General features: G+C 34.0%; 1 protein-coding gene across 4 annotated transcripts in view; it reads right to left on the reverse strand.

The window, feature by feature from the left end:
• LOC106460240 (nephrin-like) overlaps nucleotides 1–22650 on the reverse strand; it is a 139847-nt gene that overhangs the window by 32823 nt on the left and 84374 nt on the right. For all 4 annotated transcript variants that reach the window (XM_022386904.1, XM_022386903.1, XM_022386906.1 and 1 more), the window contains exons 7-8: nucleotides 12243–12533; nucleotides 6023–6310 (exon numbers count right to left, since the gene is read on the reverse strand). In XM_022386904.1, coding sequence (XP_022242612.1) covers nucleotides 6023–6310; nucleotides 12243–12533 — 579 coding nt within the window. The remainder of the gene's footprint in view (nucleotides 1–6022; nucleotides 6311–12242; nucleotides 12534–22650) is intronic.

Below are 22650 nucleotides of genomic sequence, written 5' to 3' on the forward strand. Positions count from 1 at the left end.
GTTTCTAAAGAAAACACACACACGCACATCTCATATTTTGTATTCCCATAAATTCGTTTTTTGTTTTATTCATAAATAGTAATGACTGCAATAGTTCTGGGCAGTATTTTAGAGGAGCACTTCTAACTGGTGTAATAAGTAAGTGAACAGGACAGGACAGCGTTTAGCATAGCGTTTAATCATATCATTTCACGATTTAAACGTTCTAATGACACGGTTTAGAAGGTAAACCTAATTAGAACAAAAAAAAACATAATCTCTAAGAATAAAGTGTGAATACAAAAATATTTCTGTCAGGAAATGAATACATGAGAATACCCTTCCTGTTTGTTAGAACTGAGAAGAAATAACATTAGAAATCATTCTAATCTGGTTACCAAAAAGCACAAAGCCCAGCGAGAAAAGACTTGTATCGCTTAAAAATAAAAGTCATAATACAGAAAATAATTTTAAACTCTTCATCTAATCTTACATGTTAAGTCGAAAGAAGATTTTGAACGAAACGTCAAACGTTGTTTAATGTGTTGTCACAAATATTGAACGACCAATGTATTAAAAGAGTCAAGGAACGCTTCCAACTGGCAATCTTCACAATAATAGAACCCACAACCTTCTGTGTCAAGACAGCATATATCCAACATAAAGATAAGTATTATCAACAACAAGATGATAGAACTCACAACCTTCTGTATCAGCACAACTTAATTTCAACATGAACGTATATAGTATCAAGAACAAAATGCCAGAACTCATAACTTTCTGTATTAACAGAACTTAACTGATAACATGAAGATAAACACCGTGAATAAAAGTAAGGCCTAGCCATGGGCTTATACACGTCATCTGTACTTAGTAACCTCTATGTGGATCATTTCGAAGTTAATGCCCTCAAAACAGCTGCTCAAACCCAAAGTTTCGGCCCAGATATGTGGATAATACATTCACAATATGACTATGAACAACAGACAAGATTTAAGCACTCATCAAAACCATCTGAACAGACATCTCGAGTTACAATTTATAATGGAAATAGAAAAATATTATGTGCTCCAATTCGTCGATATGATGGTTACGAAGACATAAAACTCATATACAACATGAGTGTACACGAAACCCACAGATACAGGTAAATAGCTGGAGTATACATCGAACCGCCAAAACAGTGAAGTCACAAACTGCCTAGTCTCCAGAATGAGCTATATTTTAACTATCGAAGAAACTGAGAAGAAGTAAAGAAAAACAAATCACAACCTTTTGACCTTAATAAAGGTTATCCATGACAGTTAATAAAGAAGAAAATAAACTGGAAAAATATTCTAGACATACAACCATATTACTCATGTCAGAGGTTTATTTGAAATCATACAAAGTTATTATACACCAAACCATTTGTAACATCCCATGTGAATGTGGAATCCTATACATTGGAGCATAATAGGTATACAAAACTCGGGAAGACCGATCTGTCTGCTATGGCCCATCGTGACAAAGAAGAATACCATACAATAATTTGGAATAACACATAAATAACAGGATATGAACCACACACACTAGAAAAAGATAAAAGTTTTTTATATCGATCTGACTGATAACACACTCAGAACTTAAAACAGGACAACAAACCCTAATACATTTACATAGCTAGTTAATTGAAATTATTGGACGGTTTGTTTGTTTTTTAATTATGCACAAAGCTACACAAGGGCTATCTGTGCTCTGCCCACTACGGGTATCGAAACCCGGTTTCTAGCGTTGTAAGTCCGCAGACATACCGCTGTGCCACTGGGGGCTTATTGGACGGTAGAACCAATCTAGTGGATACAGCATCAGCATTTCTCTACTAAGGTCCAGAATATAATGTTAGTCACCACCAACACAGGACTTCCCTGAAAATAGGCAGCAGAATAGCAGCCAAAACTTAAGATAAAAAACTATTCGGTATTATTATTCAACTAGCTGGAGTACCCGTCCCCTGGACGAAAATTATGTAAATTCATGATTAATGAAAGGTTATCTTAAGACATGAAAAATTACTTCCCTTGTATGTAATTGTAAAGAACGCAAAACATCCTTAGAAAATGCAAAACATAAAATTTGTATGTACCTCCGCATGGACCTAATGAACCTCTGAGCCTCCATACCAATTTACGCCCTCGTGTAGCTTTGCGCGAAATTCAAAAACAAACAAACAATTTGTATAGATAAATAGTTAGTATTACAATTGAGTATCTGTTAGTATTTAGTATTACTATTGAGTATTATTCAGTATTACAGTTTAGTCTCTTTTAGTATTTGGTATTAATCTTTAGTAATTAGTATCTGTTAGCATTTAGTATTACTATTGAGTATTATTCAGTATTACAATTTAGTCACTTTTAGTATTTGGTATTAATCTTTAGTAATTAGTATCTGTTAGCATTTAGTATTACTATTGAGTATTATTCAGTATTACAATTTAGTCTCTTTTAGTATTTGGTATTAATCTTCAGTAATTAGTATCTGTTAGTATTTAGTATCACTTTTATTGTTTAGTAATTAATATCTTTTAGCATTTAGTATATATCTAAAGGATCAGCTTGAACGTCACATCATCGTGACCTTCTGGCGAAAGACCTGTGAACCAACTGTAGAGACCATACTTATCAACGAATGCCCACCTCCACCCCTTCCAAGTGGCACAGCGGTATGTCTACGGACTTACAACGCTAGAAACTGCGTTTCGATACCCGTGGTGAACAGAGCACAGATAGCCCTTTGTGTAACTTTGTGCTTAACTTCAACGAATGGGCTAAAATCAGACATAACACCTTCCGGCATCGTGTGGAGTCTACACAACACTGAGTCCAGGCGTAAGGTGCTCCAACCCGTTATTAAGTGGCTTATCAGAATACATTACAATCCACACAAAGAAAACAGATTTGTCCGTCGGCCTGGTGTCTTGACGTTAGAAGTTGTTGTGAGGAAAAGGCTGAAGCAATTTGAAGGTATTTTGGTAGAGGAATTCAGGCGGACTCCCGCAATGATCGAAATAGATAAGCAATCGCTCAAACCCATCGACTTTGGCAGTCATTTTAATATTTTTACGTGAAACCGACGCCAAACGAAAGAGGCGTTTGATGCTGCGCGTATCAAAGGTACCTTCGCTTATCGCCCGAATTTAATAGACTTGCATGGCGAAGGACACACACACACGCACGCCGTTACACCGCCTCATGAAGTCAAAGATGCCATTTACTAGTAATGAAATAAAAGTAAACACATCCAAATCTATTATTAACTGACAAACTTTGATAAACTTTGGTAAAGATATACCTCATATCTATTCTTTCTTAATAATAACACTTTCAAATATCTTGAATCAGTAGTACACGAGGACTTACGGTTTTACATCTCATGAGGACTTACAAATTACCACACACATTACACGGGGATTTAAGGTTTTACGCCACACACTACATTATGACTTGCGGCTCCACGCCATATGAAGTAATTTCAGCAAAAAGATCTACTTTTGTAATTCTGAAATTAATAGTCCTTTGAGGGTTACCACTATGATGAAACATCAACATGTGTCAAAGAGTAACCTTAAACGGATCATTCTCCACTTGTCCAGCACAGGATTCCTGTGACAAGTAGAATTTATCTGCCACTTTATTGAAAATTCCTTCTGGATAACTAGACAATACAAAAACGAAAAGGTCAATCGCTTTGCAAGGGATATGTACTCATGAGTAGTATAGGACTGAACAAGAGTACATATCCCAGGAGTATTATAAGACTGAACAAGAGTACATATCCCATGAGTAGTATAGGGCTGAACAAGAGTACATATCCTATGAGTAGTATAGTACTGAACAAGAGAACATATCCCATGAGTAGTATAGAGCTGAACAAGAGTACATATCCTACGAGTAGTATAGGACTGAAGCTCACATGTTGAAACTACTGAACAGAAACTCGTGTTCCTAGAACACAGAATATAATAAGATCATATAGGCAGAGTATGGAACGAAAGCTCACATGTTCAGATCATGAGGGAATAGCTCACGTGCCTAGAAAACGAACATAAGATCACGTGCCAAGTACATGGAACAGAATCTCAGATGATCAGAATATGGAAAAAGAATTCATAAGCCCAGAGCACCGGACAGAAACTCACTCGGGCGAAACATAGAAAAGAAGCTGACGCGTCTAGAACATAGAAAAACGTTCACACGCTCAGAGTATGTAAATTATATTTAGTACCTCATTTATCGGTTGTGATTTGATTTTTAAAGATTTTGAGCTTAATGCAATATGAGGTGAAAAAACCTACCTTTTTATGAGGTATTCTGATAGTAACAAAAACGGAAAATTGTACCATATTTCTTAATGATTTACGAAAGTATCAAAAATTATAAAAGACGTCTTGCATGATTTTAAAATAAAAATATCACACTCTGTATGGTCGTTTATTACTTCCATTCATTATATGATGTTCAAATGTTACACTCTGTATGGTCGTCTATTACTTTCATTCATTATATGATGTTCAAATATATACACTCTGTATGTTCGTCTATTACTTTCATTCATTATATGATGTTCAAATATTACACTCTGTATGTTCGTCTATTACTTACATTCATTATATGATGTTCAAATATATACACTCTGTATGTTCGTCTATTAGTTTCATTCATTATATGATGTTCAAATATTACACTCTGTATGTCGTCTATTACTTTCATTCATTATATGATGTTCAAATATTACACTCTGTATAGTCGTCTATTACTTTCATTCATTCATTATATGATGTTCAGATATTACTCTCTGTATGTTCGTCTATTAGTTTCATTCATTATATGATGTTCAAATATTACACTCTGTATGTTCGTCTATTACTTTCATTCATTATATGATGTTCAAATATTACACTCTGTATAGTCGTCTATTACTTTCATTCATTCATTATATGATGTTCAGATATTACTCTCTGTATAACCCACTATTGCTATCGTTCATGTTTTCTTTTCTTTGGGTAATATTGATAGTGTCTGTGAGGTGAACAACTATGATTTCTTCATGACACAAACAAACAGACAAAGTCATAAGTGCATGATGGTAGAAAGTAGGGACTGCGGTGTCTCTAGAGTCACATTAGAAAGACTAACTACTGTGACTGTATCTCTAGAAATCATCTTTATGTGAGGAGTTGGCTAATGCTTTCTATGCTATTCCTATAGAAAAAATTACAATTACTTAAAACCATTCATTTATTTTATTCCAGATCTGTGGTTCCTTCCAATCCAAGAATGGATACACATAAAGAAAGATACTGGGTCAATAATTTAAAATATTTTTTCTTTTGATATTTATTGTGAATGAGCAAGTAAAGCGCGATGAGCTTAATGAAATCTTAAAAAATTGTGTCTAAATATATCCACGCCGTTTTCGTATTTACAATTTGGCAAAATCAAGGTTAATGGAAAAAAATTCAATACAGTGTTCTGAATACTTTTTTCTTTGTTTGTTGTTAAGCACAAAGTTACTAAATGGGCTATTTTTGCCATGTCCAACACATGTATCGAAACTTGATCTTTATCGTTGTATTTTTATCAGTGACTTTTAAGAAAGAAACCAGTCCGAATGATAACGCGCATCCTATATTTTTAGTCTGTTTTCCGTCTGTGGGGAGATAATGTAGCTTTATAAATCTATCTTTCCATTTTAACTTTTTTATTACTGTAAGTGTTTACTCTTGGTATCTGACTTAAGTAATGCAGCCTGATTTTATGAAAAACGTGTAATTTTAATAATTATTAAACCGAATAAAATAAGAAGATATTTAGAACATAAAGCAAATTTTTATGAGATCTAAACATAAAGATGTTAGATTACACAAAACATAGAACTACTTATCCTCCAAAATTCGAACAAATTAACGTATTAGAAAAAATCATGCATCTTTTAAGGTTATACACAAGTATACAAAGTTGGTGAATGGACAATGGCTTGTAATCACAAATTCTGTATTTACCAATAAAGATCACTGAAAACACGCATGGTTTCCGCTGCATCCCAACACGGTTTCTACCCCAGCAGTATAGCGCTGAATATTCGTGTTTTGTTTTCGCAGTGAAGGAAGCCATGCTTTTGAGGCCCTCTGAGGAATGGGTCAGTAACTCCTGGCCTAATCGGGAAGAGTTGAAACTCCAACGGAAAGTGACGTCAGGAGGATCAGCCTCAACTTCACATGTGATGTAAGCAGTCTCGTTAACTGCAACACCATACGCTATCTTCTGGTCTTGACGACAGATAGGAGAAACTGAAGAACAAAATATATAATGAATAATTAAAATTTGGTAGAATTTTTGTATTCTTATAAAAACGAAAACACAATAATAAGTTTCTTTTTAATTCGCGCAAACCTACTCGATGACTATCTGTGACAACCATCCCTCATTTATAAATGATAGACTAGAAAGGAGAAGCTATTCAACGCCACACACTGTCAACTCTTGGGTTACTATTTACAAATGAGCAGTGGGATAAATTATCACATTATAACACTCCAACGGCTGAAAGGGCGAGTATGCTCGGTGGTACGATTCGGACCCGCGATTCACAGATTGCGAATCTAGTGTCCTAACCACCAGGCTATGCTAGGCCATAATAATAAGCATAATCATCATTAAGAAAACACTAAAGGAAATATAACTGTTTGAATATTTATTTGAAAGTATATTCGGGTGTCAGTTATCGTAAGGATCGATACAATTCTAAACTTATTTACACTATATCACACCAGATTGATTGGGAAAATACATTTTCAGAAAGTGTTGATGTGCTCTGGCGCTACTCACTGCCTAGGAATTGTTACTCAAATTTTCCACCAACCGTTAGTACACAACTAGTAATAAGAAGCAAAGTAGCTCTCAAGTGTAGTGAAATTTCAGGCAGCGTTTCCAATGTGTCAGAGTGCTCTGAGTTGGCCAAGTAAGTTTCTGGTGTTATTTGTCTCCTGTCACTAATGCATGATCAAACTTAAAGGGTGGCTTATTGGTTGCAGCCCATTAATGAAATTAAACAGCATGGGTTTCCTGTGCACAATGCCCCCCAGTGGCACAGCGGTATGTCTGCGGACTTACAACGCTAGAATCCGGGTTTCGATACCCGTGGTGGGCAGAGCACAGCTAGCCCATTGTGTAGCTTTGTGCTTAATTACAAACAATTAAACAAAATAAAAAACCTGCTCACAATACATGTGTGACCTACAGTTCTGAAATATTATTAAATCATTGGGTTATGAAGTTAATGCTAGATGTGTGGTTTCCTTGTACAACTAGGTTTAAAGGTTGTATGGTCTAAGTGACTCATTTTGAATACAAGGTTGATAGTTCATATTGGCAGGTGGAAGGTGATATTTCAGCGTATCAGCACATTCCCGTTGGAGTTGTATATGAGACGTCTGTATGATATGTTCCAGACATTCATACTGCCTGACGAACCTTTGCTCAAAGAAAAATAATTATAATACGTTTGTTATCATTACAAAATTGAAATATTTTCTTCGTTTTTTTCTGTGTTTTTGTTTTTCATTTGCATGTCTTGTCTTATTCGATTATTTTAAGCTAGATATATTAAAATTTTAATAATTAAAAGCGAATCTGTCTATTCATTTCAAAATTTATCATTATTTCAGGACATTATGGTTGCTTTAGAAGTATGACACAGCTGTGTAAAGATTAATGTTTACAAAAGTGACGATCTAGCAGCTTTAAAGTCGGCTTATTCTTCATGTTGTTAATAAAGTGTTATCTCTGACAGCTGAGGCAACTTAAACAAGCGGTATTTGACAAAATGCAAGATTTCTAGCTCAAAGATAGAGTATATCATCGCCGATTAATAAATAGTTTTTATGCAAGACAAGCGGAAGTATTTTCTTCCTTGAAAGTGTCGCCAACAATGGAACATTTTTCATAAGTCGATGGATCGTGTTAGAAGAATTCTTGTCAACATCTTCTCGTATCAGAGAGAAACAAAGGCTAGTTGTCATTCCGTCGTTATACATGCATAATCTAACTTTTAAAGTTATCATCACAAGTCTTGAGAAAATATATTTGTTTCTTGTGTTTTATCTCTCATAAGTTTTGAAATACAATATTAACGCGTACAAAGCGAAACGGAAATCTTTTATTGGTTATGCGTTATTCTTTTGTCCAAAAAACGAAAGTTGAAAGTTTGAAAACAAACCAAACACCGCACTAAAATTAAAAATAAGTATATACGACAATGGAACAACGAATTTCCACAGATGGCGCTTCTATTAATTTTCACAGTTATATTAGTACGCAAGTTTATTGTATTCGATCTCTCCATACGCTATGGTGTGCAATTCTGCAATAGTTACAGTAGATACCAAATAAACACTGTAATTTATTGTGTTTAATTTTTTCATACTCTGTATGGTGTGTAATTCTGCAATAGTTACAGTAGTAAACAATTAAACATTGTAATGTTTTGTTTGATTTCTTCATACTCTTCAATGTGCGATTCTGCAATATTTACAGTAGTGAACAATTAAATACGCACACATTTACATATTTTTTCTAGTAATATTATGTCGTGAGTTATAGAACAAATATTGACTATCATACTCTTTTTGGAGTAATATATGTGTGAAAAATGAAATGCAATATCATTCTCGAAAATTCAACAGCCTTTTCCTTTATCTATAAGTGAGGGTGACTTTAAAGACAAAAGAAGTTACAGAATCACACATTAAAGAATATGAAGAGATCGAACACAACACATTACAAGTGTAAAGTCATTGAACCTCTGTTAAACAAATTATTTCTCTTATTATAGGATGACATTCCCATTTTCTTCAGCAACAGATCAGGCTAGGATATAACAGTAAGGTATCAAAAAGTTGGCTATGACATATCAGCAACAGATCACAAAGATGGCCATGATATATCAGTAACATATCACAAACATTGCTATTACATACCACTTAATCTGCATCATTTACAATTTTCAGAAAGACCATGATTTCTGAAAACTGTACTTTACCCATTTGGAAATTGTCTGAAGCATGGCAGTATTAACTATAAAATAACCTTGACACAGTCTTCATAAAAAAAGTGTCTTTAACACTCGTCTATATTTAATTATTTTAAACTTTTAACTGGGACTCTGAATATTTGTTGAAGTCTCTATGAATCTATGTCTTTCTATCGTTATGATGTCCTTTGAAATGAATAAATTATCCGCTTCAATGGTAGGAAGTGGTGGAGAGGCCCTTTAAACTATTTATTCGTCATTTGCTCTCAACATCAAGTTACCTATGAATTTTCTCATGGTAATTCGTATAACGTTATATTATTTACGCATAAGGCAAGCCATTGGAGACACAACGATTGGTTCAACGCGCTGCCGAATTTCTCAACTACGTGTTGGATCAACACGTTATGGTCCTGTAGATGGTACCCAACGGAGCCATAAGATGACTCAACGCATTGTCGGTGTTCGGCTACGTTTCGGATTAACGCGTTATGGTTATGTTGGCTACCATATACATAACCGTAATGTATGGATCCAACGCGTTGGATCAACACGTTATATCCCCGTAAATCGATAGCCAGCGGGGTCATGACTTTTTGGTTGTCGATGTAGCCAATAAGACCATTGTAATTTTTGCTAAGCCACATATTTTAAGCGTTTTAAAATATTCTAAAATATATGAGGCCTAACAAGAATTAATACAATCTTATTGGCTATTTAGACAATGCGATGAGTCAATACCCTGTGACTCCGTTGTCTATCTATTTTTACAGTGCCACAACGCGTTGATTCAATACGTCATGACCCCCGATGTCTTGCCATATATGTAAACAAAATGAAGTTTTTTATTTATATGTGTATTCTAATTTTCTACTGAACATAACTAGACTTTTAACCACTTATGCTACATCATATTTTGCAAAGTTAAATTTGTACAATAAGAACGATCCCCTAATGGTCTTCAGTTTTCAGATAGTAAATATTTAAATTTCAAGCCACGTTTCTTGAACCTTCTGCCATTATCAGATTCAAAAATATTTCCAAGCTATTCAAAACTTTGAAACTCCCCAGTGCCAGTTAATATTGTTTTTTATTTGTTTATTTTTTAGGGAGGTTAAGTACATTAAAATATTTAATAACGTATACTTGTGCGTATTTCCCGTATTTACACAATTTCATGTTGTTATGCTGTTTAATAACACTGGATGTATCTAATGTGCAAAATTACATTTCATTCTTTTTTAGGAGATTGCAACAACTTGGATGGAACTTTGGCAGTTATCTAATCTGAGAATAAAAATCGAATGCAAATATGATTTTTTTATAGCCATAAATACATTAAAATTCCTTTATGCTACTGCCTTTAAATGTATCAAGCAAATTTTGTTTTATCTGTTCAGCAGCTTACGAGAACTCAAGAAACGTATTTTATCCTATTGTATTCACAAGAAGAGATCGTCTCATAATTTTTTCTATTATATTTACATATTTCTAAAATAGCGAAGGTATGTGTAATTTTAAAAATACTTAATGATAAAGTAAGTCGAATTATCTTTTATGAATGACCATTACTATAATTCTATAGAAAAATATTATTATGTATTGTTCAATATTTTCAGAATGTTATTTTTTTTGGTTTCTTTGTTTCAGAATTTTCTCGCAAAGTTTATCAAGATTTGAACTAAGACACCAGAGGAAAGACAGCTAGTCAACATCACCTATCACCAACTCTTGAGCTACTCCTGTCCCAAGGAATAGTGGAATTTCACCACATTTTTTTAGAAGCACCTACAGTATTAAAAATTGCGGAGCGCGTTTATGCGACATTCAACCACAAGAAACGAACTATCGGATTCATAATGCGAGCAAGGTATCTATCTGGTCACGCCCAGCCCATTTTTGGTTTAATTGTTTGCATACATGATTTAAACTTAATAAATTTCATTTAACAATAATTCATTCGACCAAGCACCGTGTGGTCTGAACGGGCCCAAACTGAGGGGTAAGCTGATAAACTTGATAAAGACCTAATCAGTCGAGAGAGATATATAGTTTGTGGGGCATTTATTCATAAAATATGCAATAAGATCATTGAAATATAAATATTTGATGTTTCGTCAAATTCCCCCATTTCTCTTGGTTCTTGGAAATACGAAAGGGTTAAGTTGATATTTATTAGCATTGTATTAAGTTTATAGTGTGAAATGTTTATTCAGTAAAAATATTATGTATGATGCTACATATATATATATATATAGTTGTGTGTGTATGACATTTGTTATTTTCATTTTATACATTTAATTTTTAAAATCTCTCAAAAAGTTGTTTTATAGTTATTGATATATATTTTTTTGTTTTTGTGGTTAACTTAAGTATAGATATGTAAGAAATAAAATTCAAAAGTATAACTACCTTTTATAACTTTACATGTTGTAATTGTAAAGAATACTCCTATCTTTTCCTTCTGTATTAAACTGATTGTAATTGTGCTTTAAGTATTTGAAAATCAAACTTAATTTTAACGTTCCTTGTTAAGTTTGGACGTAAATGATTATATAGTTTTATGGTATTATAAGCAAAATACAAATATCCTTTTAAGATAAGTTTCTAATATCTTTACACAAAGTAAACCACAGAAGATCATTTATAATACAAGTATTATAGTTATTATAATATATTAGTTATTATAATATATTATATATTATAATTTAACTGAAGATGATTATAATAATTGTACACAAACTAAACATTTAAGATAATTTATGATACAAGCATCCTTTTAAAAGAAGTTGATCACAATATTTCCACACCTAATTTAAGATCATCTATAAGACAAGCATTTTTATAATAACATGAAATATCTTTGACGACTTCTATTAAATTAAAATTTTACATTATTACTTTATTGAAACAAACGCTATTTTCTGAAGTTCATATATACAAAGGAACGAAGTAATAATGAATGATTGTTTGTTTTTGAATTTCGCGCAAACCTACACGAGGGCTATTTGCACTAGCCGTCTCTAATTTAGCAGTGTAAGACTAGAGGGAAGGCAGCTAGTCATCACCACCCACCGCCAACTCTTAGGCTACTCTTTTACCAACTAATAGTGGGATTGACCGTCGCATTATAACGCCCCCACGGCTGATAGGGCGAGCATATTTGGTGTAATAATGAATAAAAGACTTACATTCTACTTTGATTGCTCTATTTTCACTCTCGCCTCTTCCTTCAACGTTATTAGCAAAACATCGGTAACGACCGCTGTGATGGCGCTGCACTCGCTGGATCATTAACGTTAGGTTGTGAATGATGATTCCTTGTATTGCATTGTTGTGAAGAATTTGGTCATTGAAATACCAACCGCTGCGGACTACGGAAGGATTGGCATCCACTTGACACTGAAGATGAATTTCTCTGTCTTCAGCTACCGTCCAAGAATTCTGGTTCAATCCCAAGCTTATGTCAACCTTGGGTTTGTCTGTGTTGTAAAGAGATAAAACAGGTGTCTGATCAGAGGTAATATATCTTTAGAAAAAAAAACTTAAAGAGTAGAAAATACTAACTCTTAGATTCTCCAATTTCATCTATAAATTATCCAATGCATGAGATGTTAAATGAGGTAAATGAATTGCAAAAATTAAATATAAATACTAATCGCTGCTCTGCAGATTGAATGAATGAGCAAAATTGAAAGATTACTTTTTCCACTGTAGTAAGAGAATGTAGTTGAACACAAAAAGTGAATAATGGGATACGAATGTGGAGGTTAAGTTGATTTTGCCTAATAAAAATATGTAGTTACACTAACAAATAACAGAAGTTACCACCAGAAGGTGAGAGTGGATACTAACATATAAGTGGAATTATATATAGTGAAGAGACAGAGCTTTGTAGTGCACGTTGGAGAGATTTAGACACTTCGGTAATAAAGCTAAATAAACAACGACCTTTACTCTCCAGATAATGATAATTGTTTTTTTTTATTTCAGCCAAAGTTTCAGCATTTTACTCCCATCAGGGTTAGTAGCACAAGAACTGCTTCTTCTTGTACTATTAGTTCTGACGGACTTGAAATGGTGAATTAGGTTAGTTGATTGTTATTGTTAAGCACAAAGCTACACATTGGGCTACTCGTGCTCTGCCAACCACGGGTATCGAAACCGATTATTGACGTTATAAGATTGCTGACTTAAAATCACGGTTGACTGAAGAAGTTTTCTTCTCAAATTTATCGTAATTTTTCAATCTCGGATTTTATATCAGAGGTATGTAAAAATAGCATCTTTTGACCAAAGTTTGGTCATTGAAATACCCGCTGCTGCGGATTACGGATGGATTGGCGTCCACGACACTCAAGATGAATTTCTCTGTTTTCAGCCACCTTCCAAGAATTCTTAAGAGGAATGTAGGGATAAAATATTGTATTGTTGAGTTACAAGATCAATCTGAAATGCATTTTGATATACGCAATTTCTAATTCGAAATACGCAATGCACAAATTAACGAGAATGTGAGAAAACATATCTGCAGTTATATGTAATTTTAATCAGTTTTGTTAGACTTGAAAATGGTATTTTGTTTGTCACTACTGCAGTCACATTTCACGTCTATTGTTGATTACTACACACAACAAATAGTATATTAATACCAGAAATAAAATGTCGTTTTTATGTAATTACACTCAACGTTTCTCTTTACAGCTCCTTGAGGAGCGTTCACTAAAACACAAACCGAAACTGACGGTACAAAGCTTCAAAAGTCAGCCACAACTAACCATATGATCATAAACCATTACATACAACGGAAAGACTCCAAAATACTTGCTGAAACGAAAATTTGCAAACCAAAAAGTATTGAATTTCTGCAGTCAAACAATAATGTTATCAACAATGATATGGAACCAGTTTATCTACACTCCTACGATGGTCTTTTTATATCAGTGAAAACTGAACAACCCTAAACTAACAAAGTTAGCATGGACAATCTATCCTTACACATGAATGGAACATAATGAGGAAAATACGAAGAGATATATTTTAGGCTTGATTCTAAATGTCTAACCAATAAAATCTTTATATCTACACATTTCACTGAAAATCATCTTTAGACCTCAATTACGCATTAAATGTTGTTGGTTTTTCAAAGTGAAACATTTTATTCTAACACTTTGGTGGTCATACGAGATGTACATATACCTGTTGTAAATAGGTTTATATTGGTTACACGTCGTTCAGTGGCACAGCGGTATGTCTGCGGACTTACAACGCTAGAAACCTGGTTTCGATACCCGTGGTGGGCAGAGCATAGATAGCCCCTTGTGCAGCTTTGTGCTTAACTACAAACAAAATATCGGTTACACGGTGCGCCACCTAGCAGTTCGAATGAAAGAAAATCTCAAATGGAACTAAGAAAATCATTCTAATATTTACGTCAACAATATGTATTGTTTGTTTGTTTTTAATTTCGCGCAAAGCTACACGAGGGCTATCTGCGTTAGACGTCCCTAATTTAGCAGTGTAAGACTAGAGGGAAGACAGCTAGTCATCACCACCCACCGCCAACTCTTGGGCTACTCTTTTACCAACGAAAACAATATGTATAACAGGACATCTTGCGATAAAAACTTCAGCATCCTTTGCTCAGCATGGAACAAAAGAACGTTTGGGATAATAAAGGGAACATTATTAATTAGAAATTTGGAATCAAGTCTTAATGATACATCTTTGTCTTTTCTGATGTACTTTAAAATTCTAAGTATTCCTTGAACTTTAATTTGTAAAATTTTTATGATTATATCTAAAAAACATCTATTAAAAATGAAAATTAAAATTACGGTTAGCACCGTAATAAGTGTTATTGCTACATGTTACAGATAAGTTTAATTAAATAAACTAAATCTAAGCCTACCGCTGATACATTTTGTATAATGTAGGAAAGTATAATACCAGGATTTTTCATGCGTTCTGGAGTTTACTTTGATAGACAGGAGTATACCTAGAGAGCCATCTTACGTGTGTGAACTTTTCTTTTAATCTGACTAATTATTTCTGCCAGAAAAGGGAAATTTAAAATAACGAAAAGAAAAGAAAAACAACAAAAATATTTTTCATTATAAATTAAAATATATATTTTCACATTTTTTTTTTGTTCTAATTAAAATTCTGAAAACAGTGATTGCTTGTTTCAAAACTACTACAAAATTGGGATTTAGAGTCACTCTAGGTGTTGATATATTTTTCACTCTTCGTTTGTTTGTTTTAAAATTGTTATCTGACAGATCAATTCCTTCCAACAAGTATCAGTCTCTAATTTAATAGTTCATGTGATGAGGAGATGAAACTTTTTTTTCAGTTTTTTTTTCCTCTCTGAATGTTACTAGCGATTTTATGACGAGTTTGATGGATTGGGAATTCAGCATATAAGATTTTAACTGAATATTGTATGCGTAAGGTTCAACGTTATACTTAACTTATCGAGCTTTACGCAAGAAACTTCTAGAAGTCACTTTTCAAACGATATATGATAGTATACAATGCCATGTTACATTTTCGGCGTCAATACACAGTGAAGGGAATCCAGAAATTTTACAGGTTAGTGTAGATTCCGACGCGTTTATAATAATGTATTTAATACATACCTTTTCTCCACCATCAAAAAAAAATCTTGCGTTGTGCTAGAGCAACTCACTTAAATGAAGTTAATTAGAACTTGATGTAATTTAGAACTCGTTACATACGTAATCTAGAATTCCTAGGTGCATATATCTACATAATAAAACTTATATAGAATTGGGGCAGCACGTTATGTCAACACAAAGAAAATTATTTTATATTACAGCTGGAAATACTTATGACAACATCTTGTTTAAACTCGCTTATAAACTTGGGTAACTGGCTAAGTATAGGTGACAGTTTAATTATGAACATAATAATCAAAAGATTATTTCTTTTTATACGGGCTGAAAAACACCATTCATTCTCCCAAAAGTTTAAGTTACCTTTTTTATTTACTCATTAAGTTAGAGGAGGCAGAAAAGAATGAGTTTTTACTTGAAAATTGTCCTAGGATTTTTATTTATTCTTTTCTGTTTCTAATTATTGACCTCTATTTTTTTCTAAAGTTCATATTCTCCTTAAACTTCAACAATTCCAGTTGGTTTTAGTCAGGCTTATGTCACGCAGTATTTTTAGATTTTACTGTATTTTAATTTAAATTAACTATGTGTTTCTTCTAATAACATTTCGGTAACCTGTTGTACTAAAATTATTCTAACTTCTATTAATGAGAATGGTTAGAATAATTGAATATTTATCAACTTCATTTTCCATATGAAAATTAATGAGTGCCATTTGAAACAGCCCCACCTCTCCGCCAGTGATTACTTTAAAATAAGCATTTTTCTGATAACGTTTTAGTAATGTGTGTTCCATTTTATTGCTTAAAAGAATCAATATATTGTCAATTTTCTAAATAAGATTGTTTTGGTTTTAATTTCGCACCAAGCTATATGAGGGCTATCTGCGCTAGCCATCTCTAATTTAGCAGTAATAGACTAGAGGGAAGGCAGCTAGTCAACATCATCCACCGCCAACTCTTGGGCTACGTTTTGAACAATGTACAGTAGGATTGGTAGTAACTTAATAACGACCCCACGGCTCATCTTCTGTTCTGATTTGTCCTTCATTTTGTAACGTATCCTGTCTGTAAGGACCAGAATGATTGTTCAATAAATGTTGACCCTCTTTCACAGTAAAATATCTGAAAATCACTTTCACAAAATACCCATATTTATAAAATGATAACTAATCTTTAACTAGCAAAGACCATTCATAACTTCCTAAAAAATAGCCTATCATACTTTAAACGTAATTACAATTTATAAAGCGGTTACTTTGTTTCATTAATTCTCTTATATCAATCGCAAAAACGTTATATCTCCAAAAAGAAAGGTAAGTAAATTCACGAACAATGTTTCGCGTGAATGTAACATCTGTCTTACGTTCGTGCAACCTATAAATGTTCAGACGAAAACTAATACTATAAAGATACCATTGGGATAAGAACAGTCAAAAATTTGTAGGTAGGCGTAGGCTATAGCTAGTATAGATCGCAGCAGAGATAGAACATTTCAGAACAACATATTATTGCTTATATTTTATACAGTCATTTTTAAGCCTGACGACGGCCACAGTAGGAAGGTCGAAAAGTTGCTGTAATAAAAGGTATTTCCTTTCAGTGACGTGGTAGTTTTACTCTTTGAAAAGGATGTTTTTATTTGTCAAACATCTGCCATGTATAAGTTTAAGAGCGATTTGATACCATAATGGAATTCTACACACTTTGCGACAGCTAAACATGACTGATACCAGAAATAAGAGACTTTTCTTTTTTAATACAGACCATAACTTCATGTTAGGCTATGTAGAAAAAGCAAAACTACTGGTTTGATTTTGATCGTGAAAAAACATTTGTGCTACAAAGGTTACATTGTTATACCTTCAGTATACTTTCATTAGAAAGGTTATTTTCAATATTTAGTTTAAAATATATACTTAGGCTTAACCTACATCTCCAAAGCTTTCTGAACCTCGTGAGATATTATTGGGATTACGGCTGAAAAATATCGTTAACAGCGAGGGCACCCTAATGATGAAACAATGCATCCAATCTTTATAAATAGAAATCTAACAAATGTTCATTTAATTAGCTATTGCCAGGTTGATTTTCAGTTTTGCTCTGATCGGAAATTAATATTAATTACACAGGAATCCTAACAATGTTTTGTGAAACACTGACGCTAAAGGCAGAATTATTATTCAGGAATCCGAACAATGCTGTATGTTGAGCTGACACTAAGGGAAAAAAAGCAAAATAATGTTATCGTGAAGAAAATCAAACAATTACTACTTCAAAGTTCTTAAACGTGCCTTGAGAAAATTCCTTCAGAATACTTGCAAATGATTTTCAAGATAAAGAAAGCCATCGAAAAGAATAGTAATTCAGCACATTACTCGTTTTTCTTATGTTTCACAGCCGTAGAAGTATTGAGAAAAATTCAATTATTTATGTTACATAAATATTTCAAAACCTTTTTACTGGCTGTACTAGACCGAAGATGGTGAAGCTTGCCATGATTATCTTTACTAACTATTAGTAAAATATGTTCGGAAGCTAGATTAAATTCCTCTATTATAAACCTAGCAAACATTACCAACAATCAAAACTGCATTTCTACATGCAAGTTCGCAACATCAGCAAACAGCTTGCAGGTGACTGCGTATTGGATATTTGTGAATCTGTTATTTTTCTTGAAAAATGACCCAAACTTATTCCAGCTTCGTGTCATGAGAAGTTAAGAACCATGTATTCTCATCGGTTTGTTGGTTCATCCGTAGTTTTTCTAATCTCAGTAACACCTGATAATATTTCCTGAAACAATATTTTTTTATTTGAGTTAAGTATGCATTATGCAAATCTAGATGGTCTTTAATATAGTTTGAAGATGAACAAAGGTCATGCGTATATAGTGGTTTTGATGTCTACATTTTGAGTTAACTCCCGAGAAAAAGTATTTTAGTGAGATGCAAATCTTAGCTTAAACTGTCACATATGAAGTATGGCTGTAATCTTCAAACGATTTATCAATCTCACGTTCTTACAAAAATATACTAGTTAATTCTATAGTCGTCTTCCAGCAAGTTCCATAGACTTGGCAGGTTTTAACCCCCCACATGTTACGAACACAAGTAAACGTTTGTTTATTCTAGATATTAATCACGCCTTACATTCACGAAATAAAAAGATATTTTAACCCAAATGCACCACTCATTGACTCATTGGCATATCTTCTATTTTGTTAGATCGAATAAATATTTATGAAATTTTGATAAATTCTATCCCAAACTATCTGGTTATTCCGGTACTAGGAAGGGAATTTAATATACCAAGTTTGGCTTTATTCCTTTTTTACTAATAGTGTAGGAACACGATAATCATCCCACATCCAGCTACAATATAGATAACGCGACAAACCTTGAAGATGCCTTGAACTGTTGCTTTTTTTAAGTTTTTGTATATAATCATTTCAGTAGAGCTGTGAGAATAGCAACTTGCATGATAGCGCTCTAATTATTAAACAAATAGCAGATTTCCTTTTTACACTCAACCTGATTATAGTTAGTATGCAAAATGTCATTAATACGGTTCATATGTTGCATTCGTCTTCATCCGTACCTCGAACCTCAGATCTGACGTATACATCAAAGAAAATATTGGTCCACTGCTCATATTATTCATACATAGCTTTACCAGTTCTTCTAGTTCTTACCGCTAATGATATTATGAGTTTTCTAGGTATCCAGCCCGAACTTTCTGTTGCATCATCTTGATTTTCTCAGGTATAACTAATTAAAAGTTAACGTAGCTTCACGAAACTATATCTTGCTTGAACACACACGTTCTATGGTGATTTCCAGAATGTAAACGAAGCGCAGCTCGGTTCTGGTAAATATAATACTGGAAAGTATCCACCATGAGACGTCCCTTTGTGTTCAATGAGCTGATTTAACAATCGAGAAATAAGAAACACTGCAAACAAAGAAAAGTTATAAGAAATAAATTCGAAATATATACCGGAAAAAGAGGTCGTTGTAACATATTTTGTTCTATGGTTATATTCACATCTGAATATGTTTTTCATGTAGCTTATTTAAGCCATTATGGAACGAGGTATGGAACAGTCTGAAGAGAAAATAAAAAGTTTTTTGGGTATAGGAACTTGCGGTTTACTCTTGACGTTGGGTGAGTTTCTGAGCGTTTTTATTTATTTCAAGAATTTCTCTTCTAATTTAATTAGTTGTATACATCAACTGCAAACCTTGGACAGCTTACAACAGAAACATTCATTACAACAAAACATCTACTCGTAAATAACTTTTAAACTTTATTCAGCTTTTGTCACTCCGGATAGATCGATGTAAGCTTTATTCAGCTTTTGTCACTCCGGATAGATCGATGTAAGCTTTATTCAGCTTTTGTCACTCCGGATAGATCGATGTAAGCTTTATCCAGCTTTTGTCACTCCGGATAGATTGATGTAAGCTTTATTCAGCTTTTGTCACTCCGGATAGATCGATGTAAGCTTTATTCAGCTTTTGTCACTCCGGATAGATCGATGTAAGCTTTATTCAGCTTTTGTCACTCCGGATAGATCGATGTAAGCTTTATCCAGCTTTTGTCACTCCGGATAGATCGATGTAAGCTTTATTCAGCTTTTGTCACTCCGGATAGATTGATGTAAGCTTTATTCAGCTTTTGTCACTCCGGATAGATCGATGTAAGCTTTATCCAGCTTTTGTCATTCCGGATAGATTGATGTAAGCTTTATTCAGCTTTTGTCACTCCGGATAGATCGATGTAAGCTTTATCCAGCTTTTGTCATTCCGGATAGATCGATATAAACTTTATTCTGCTCTCGTCACTCCGGATAGATCGATAATCGAGAATGTGTTGTTGGGTTTGGAATCTGGTTTTGTGTAGTTTTAAAATATAGATAGGCACATATTTACATTCATTCATTGCACAACTTTAAAACTCTCCAGCTTTCCATCTATACATGGTTATTGTATAGTTAGCTGACTTATTTTAACGTCCATAACTTGGAACTTTTACAACCAACATGCTTACTATGTTTATTGTGACCATTTTTCATGTCAATTTGTGTGACCACTAGGTGAGAACTGTTAAAGTTCCATAAATAAAACTTGAGTATGTATGGTGATACTTGATTTATAGCTTATAAGAAGGCTAGAACGCAAAGGTTTCACATTTTCTAGGCTATCATTAATTTTGTATTGTAGAAACATATTTGAAATTCTTACAATTACCGCTGATCCTTAATTTTGTGAAAATGGGCAATCATTTTCACTTGACATGCTTCTTGTGCAGCTCAAGTTCTTTGTATAGTTTAGGTACAACAGGTATTTTATGTTTCAGCACTAAGTTGATACACTTCTTGTACAACTCAAGTGCTTGTATAGTCCAGGTACAACGGGTATTTTATGTTTCAGCAATAACATGATACACTTCTTATACAGCTCAAGTCTTTGTATAGGTAAACTAGCCCTAATTCTTAACTACCGACCAGAGGGAAGCATCCAGTCGGTAGCACCCGTGCTCTGCTTAAGTGACTACTTTTAACTAAGTAACGAGAATGATAGTCACTTTTATAATGGGTATACAGTTGAAAATGTGAAATGATTCAGCAACATATAGCGTCCTCAAACCCCGGACGTTTCGATTCCCAGTCCAGCACGCTAATCATCTGACCACACACAGCTCATAAGTAGAATAAACCAGATAATTTTATTATAACCCCGTCACTCTAATACTTTCCACTTGCGGGGCTGTAAATGGTTTTATGGTAACTTTGTTTTTTATTTAGTGCTGAAGTCACTACGACCGTTGGGGTACCGTGGATGCTGAAAAATCGTTGGCGACTCTCTGGCAGATGCCTGGTGACGCTCATCTGCTCTCCAGGTAACCGTCCCTAATTTAGTATGAAAGACTAGATCGAAGGCAGCTAGTAAACACCACCCACCGCCAACTATTGGGCTATTTTTCGCCAAAAAAAAAGTGTGATTCAAACTTACATTATAACGTTCCCAAGGCTAAAAGGGTTAGCATGTTAGGCAGCGGGTTCGAATCCGCGACCTGCAGATTTCAAACCGAGAGCCTTAGCCATAGTGCTATGCCAGGCACTTGACACATTAGTCGACATAAAAGCAACAACAGGGATTTACGTTTTACATTTTCTTCATAATCACAGGTCCTTATTCACAGTACTTTAGGGTGGAGAATAAAATCTTATTCATTAATATTCGAAACCGAGTGTACAGTTTGTGGAAATATGCAGTAAAACTGATAAACCGAATACCGTATTGGCCCGATTATAAGGCGACATTTTTGAGTTAATAATTAGGTTTTAAAATTCATAGTCTCCTTATAATCGCAGCCAACTACAGGCCTCTTCTCCCTACTCTAGCCTGTCGCATTCCTAAATCCTAAATGTCCAGAGAGCTCTGTCTAGGCATGGGCGCCAGATGTTTGCTGAAGGTCATCGCCAATTCTTCCAACTAATCCACCTGTAGGCTGTTCAGTTATAGTATTGATTTTGCGGACTGAAAAAAGGACGTTATGACCCTCAATTTTTTATATTCCATGATTTCCATCGGGCCAATATGGTACATCAGAATAATTTGATCGTTTGTCTTACAATTTCGCGCAAAGGTACACGACAGTTATCTGTGCATTACCGTTCCTAATTTTGAACTGATAGACTGGAGAAAATGCTGCAAGTCAACAGTTTCCATTTCCAATTTCTGGACTAGTCTCATCTTATCGAAAAGTGGGATTTGACTGTATCTTTATAGGGCACCCATGGCCTAAAAATGCGAAGCTCACTTTTGCGGCAACTGGCCGCGAACCATGAATCCTTGGATTCACAGTACGGACATGGTAGCCCTTAGCCCATGTATGACCCATATTATAAATTGTAAAACAATCAATCAGCTTTACATGGGACTTCTAGAAGATTC

Source organism: Limulus polyphemus, unplaced genomic scaffold (assembly GCF_000517525.1).
Source record: "Limulus polyphemus unplaced genomic scaffold, Limulus_polyphemus-2.1.2 Scaffold733, whole genome shotgun sequence".
Classification (NCBI taxonomy): Eukaryota; Metazoa; Arthropoda; class Merostomata; order Xiphosura; family Limulidae; genus Limulus; species Limulus polyphemus.